Source organism: Pteropus vampyrus, unplaced genomic scaffold (genome assembly GCF_000151845.1).
Source record: "Pteropus vampyrus isolate Shadow unplaced genomic scaffold, Pvam_2.0 Scaffold39, whole genome shotgun sequence".
Taxonomy (NCBI): domain Eukaryota; kingdom Metazoa; phylum Chordata; class Mammalia; order Chiroptera; family Pteropodidae; genus Pteropus; species Pteropus vampyrus.
The window spans coordinates 6929079-6933443 of record NW_011888820.1 but is presented as its reverse complement, the minus strand read 5'-3'; the positions used below and the strand labels follow the sequence as shown (position 1 = coordinate 6933443).

At 32.7% G+C, this 4365-nt stretch overlaps 1 protein-coding gene across 1 annotated transcript in view; it reads left to right on the top strand.

Annotated features, from left to right (window-relative positions):
- Positions 1 to 4365, top strand: part of CEP120 (centrosomal protein 120) — a 70208-nt gene that overhangs the window by 27329 nt on the left and 38514 nt on the right. Inside the window, exons 7-9 of the mRNA XM_023529605.1 lie at positions 752 to 979; positions 1926 to 2139; positions 3174 to 3351. Coding sequence (XP_023385373.1) covers positions 752 to 979; positions 1926 to 2139; positions 3174 to 3351 — 620 coding nt within the window. The remainder of the gene's footprint in view (positions 1 to 751; positions 980 to 1925; positions 2140 to 3173; positions 3352 to 4365) is intronic.

Below are 4365 nucleotides of genomic sequence, written 5' to 3'. Positions count from 1 at the left end.
TCATTGGTGATATTAAAAGTAAAAATATTTTTATGTAGTGATTGCTCATGTGAATGCTGAGTTTGCCAAGGCCTTAGTATAGCAATGAAGAGTTCTGTAATGTATTCTTGGAATATAGCCTTTTTGTTGTTACCGTTGTTGCCAAAGGTGGTGATGTCAAAGTTTTGATTAGCTATCTGTGATTAACAGTACTTTCTGTCCTTTTACCTTTCACTGTTAAGCACTCTGTTTTATAAGTAAAGTCTAAAAAGCAAGAAAAGAGAAACACTCAGTGTTTTATGGGTGAATGAAACAAAATTAAGGTCCTTTAATTTCCAAATATTGCTGAATCTACTAATTTTTTAGAACTGTTTAAATTAATGTTGAAATGGAAATAGAAAAAGTTTGAGGTATTTGTTTTGTTTAAATTCATATATTCATGAAACGATTTGCATGTATAAAATAGAATAGTAAAATATTAACCGTAGCTTATTAAAGGGGAAAAAAAATAGGTCGATAACATACATGTAAACAGTACTGAAAGAAAAAATGAAAAAAAAAGTAATAGCTTTATTATTGAGTCTTGGTAAACTTTGCGTGTGATCAACAGTTTTAACAATCATGTATGAGAATCTAGTTCTTAGTCACTGTAGGTCAGTAAGATTATACTTGCTTTCTGTGGAGCATTTTATAACTTTTTGTTAACTTTATATGTTTAGGAGAAAGGAGAAAATATTAAGCCCTGTTTTGATTTTCTCTTTCATATTATTAGATCCATCTCTGCTGTGGAGACCAGTCACTTGGAAGTACAGAAATACCCTTAACCGGATTATTGAAAAAGGGCAGTTCAGAAATCAATCAGCACCCAGTCACAGTCGAGGGTGCTTTTACCCTTGACCCTCCAAACCGAGCCAAACAAAAGCTTGCACCTATTCCTGTGGAGCTAGCCCCCACTGTGGGAGTGTCTGTGGCTCTGCAGAGAGAAGGCATAGACGCCCAGGCAAGTAGTGACCCTCCTTTCTCTGCTGCAACTTCTCTGGTGTCACTCATGATTACTCACAAAAGTTGAACTTCAGAAAAGTTACCTAGCATAAGAAAATATTTATCTTAATTGGTGGTCTATGTTATATGATACCGCCTCTCTGAAAAGACCTTTTTGAAAAGCTCTGTGGCTTCCACTCTGTCCAGAGTCTTTTAGTACAGTCTTCTTACGTAGTGGAAACTGTACCCTGCCCTCAACTCATAGTCAATGACGATGACAGAAGAAATGCACTGATGAAAGAGAACATTTATAAACATAGTTTCTGGGAATCTGCATTATTGGTTTTTGTTATTGTTAACTCACCCTGAGCTAAGAGAAGATTCTTGGTTCATTAGTGCTTTATAATCCTCACACTCTCTTTAGGCAATATAGATGGGCCTTTCTTTGAAGATATATAGTTTTTTATTGTATCCCCAAATCAATTTATGCATCCTGTTCTAAGGGTAAGATATTCTTTATGCAGTTTATGAGTTAAAGATAGAAAAGCTGAAGTGAGAATTTAAAAAATATATATGCATATATTTTTAGAGGGTAGTAGAGCAGAGAAGAGGAAGAAAATCATACTAGATTTTTTTTCTTTTAAAGGAATATAGGCTGCCATTGTATTGCCTCGGTAAAAATAAACATTCTCAGGGACACTTATACCTGACTTCTTTTATCCAGTATCCCTTCTTACCCATTAGGCATTTTGGTATTTAGCTCTGGATATCATTCCTTCCTGTTCATCTTTCTTTTTCTGGTCTTTGATGCTATAAGAAAATTTACAGATGATGGAGAAAAATAGACTAGGAATATCCAAACTGAGAAAGGAAGCTTATAATTTTTTTTTTTTAAAGTCAAGTTTTTTGCTTAATCATAAAGGAAAGTTCTTTACAAATTATACTTTATTTAAATTTTTTTCAAGTCTTTAATTGAATTAAAGACCCAGAATGAACATGAGCCACAGCATTCAAAGAAGAAAGTTTTAACCCCTATAAAGGAGAAACTTACTGAACCAAAATCTTCAAGCATGTCCCCTGTTCCACCCTACAACCAGTCACCTCCAACAAAAGATGATGCAACAGAAAGTGAAGTGGAAAGCTTACAGTATGATAAGGACATAAGACCAAATCCAAAGGGTAAGATATTCTCTTTACAGATCTTTTAAGTATAGATTTTGTAGCCATCTAGTAAATGATTGTGAGAGTTTTCTTGGTTTCCAAGTGAAAACTGTGAGTTTTTTAAGAACCAGTAATGCATGGCAATGTAAAAAAAAACAAAAAATTCAATTTAAAGTAATTGTAATCTATCGAACTTTATTATAGAACTTGTTAAAAGGTAAGAAAATTTTTCTTTTACTTTTAAACCAGAAATAGTAGCCTATTCAAAAGAAAGACTGTACTTCTTTCAAATAGTTTTAACTAGTAAATTCTTAAATATCTTGATTACATTGGAATTTTAGCAGAAAGAGCTACTAACTGCCTCTTATGGTAAACTCATAATAATCATTTTTGATCCTAAAGTTAAGATGGAGTCTGAGAATGCATATTTATATGGCTTTATAAAAATGTTTCATCCATCGCATTTGTATCAACAGTTATAGTTAGTAGTGTAAGTAATTAGAGTAGTAGTGGATTAGGAGTTAGAAGTTTGGGTGCAAGTTACAGCTCTCAGTAGCTGTATGATTTGGGCCACTTACTAAAATATGTCTGACAGGATTAAACTAGACAGCTCTGTCTTGTCAAGTTTTAGCTTTTTGTTAGACTATGTCATGTGTGCCTAAAATAACCAAAACTGCTTTTGAAAAAGTGATGTAATTTTATTTACATTAAGTCTCAAATACAACCCTTCAAATGCTAAGATCTGTTCAGTTGCCTCTTGGAAGTAAGTTAGTGCCTGCCAGATGCTATCTTACATAACTGCATTGGTGCTGTATGCTTTTATTTTTGCAATACATGTTAAGAGTAAGCTCTTTTTTTACACAGTTCTGTAAAGGGAATGAAAGCCTGCATAATTTGGGACAAGTCACTTTAAGATATTTATGCCTCAATTCTTATGTTTATAAAACCAAATAGTCAAATTCCTTGCTTGAAGGTAAATGAGAAAATATCTTGAAATTATTTGAATAACAAGAGAAACTGTTAGCAATTTTTTTTTTTAATGTTAATTTTAGCCATCAGTTCTGCTGTACCTGCTTTACTGGCTCAACCAGTGACAACGTCCAATGCTTCAGAAACAGCTTCAGGACAGAAGATTGCTGTTCCAGCAACATCACATCATTTTTGCTTTTCAATAGACTTAAGGAGTGTCCATGACTTGGAAGTTGGTTTTCCAATCAACTGTATATTAAGGTGTGATTTGATTTTGTTTCAAAATATTTTCTGAGAAGTAATACCTTTTCTCTGTTTGGGAAATTGCAGAGAGAGAAATGTCACCAAAGATGTTATAATATTTATTAAATCAGCGTATTAAAAGAGGGTAAGGCTATGTCCTAATGACTTTGAACTTAAGCCACAGTGGCTTTGGTGGTATGAAAGGTAGCAGTCTTAACTATTCTAGTATAATAATTGTAAGCATTTATAATAATTTATTAGTGGTCTTATTTAAAATACAGTGACTCTTGAACTTAGAATGTGTTGTCTCTGGAAAAGGTGCCACAGGTCAAATAATGGAAGGATAGTATCTGATTTGTCTGTACAAACTGTATTATAACAGGGAGTTACAGTCCTAAAACCTATATTTTATAGCTGCGACTCTAAAAACCATACCTAATAAACTGTAAGTGGAATGTATCCACACTTATTAATATAAAAAGTTGAAATATGTATTTCAGTTAAATGGCTTTATACAGTAGTTCGTTTTTAGTAGTATTACATTTCCATAGACTTTTGTGGCTAAGATATAAATTAACTGTAATATAAAGTGTTTTAGTTTGGAATATTTGTTTTCTCCTTATAAATTTCTTTGGAGCAAGCATTAGCATTTGTAATAAAGTTGTTGGTCTTAATGTGATTGAAGTGAGGAAATCTTTCTGTCATCTTGGATTGCCATTCCCAGGGATGTCAACAACAGCTTCTTGCTGTTATTAGAAGCATACCTACCTTTCAGATGCAAAAATCAATTTATACTTGCATCTAATTTTTCAAGTCTTTGATTTTTTTATAAAGTTGTTTCCAAAATCCTCTCAGCTTTTGTGCGAATAATGGACAGAATCAAAAAGACCCAGTGTGATTGTGAATTTTATTTGAAAATTGGAAGCTAGGAAAAGGTTTTCTCTCATAGTTATAGCTTTTCTCAAAGGGTTTGGATAACACCTCTTAACATTGCTTTTAGAAATAGAATTTTTTTCTTTTCTTTTTTTTTTT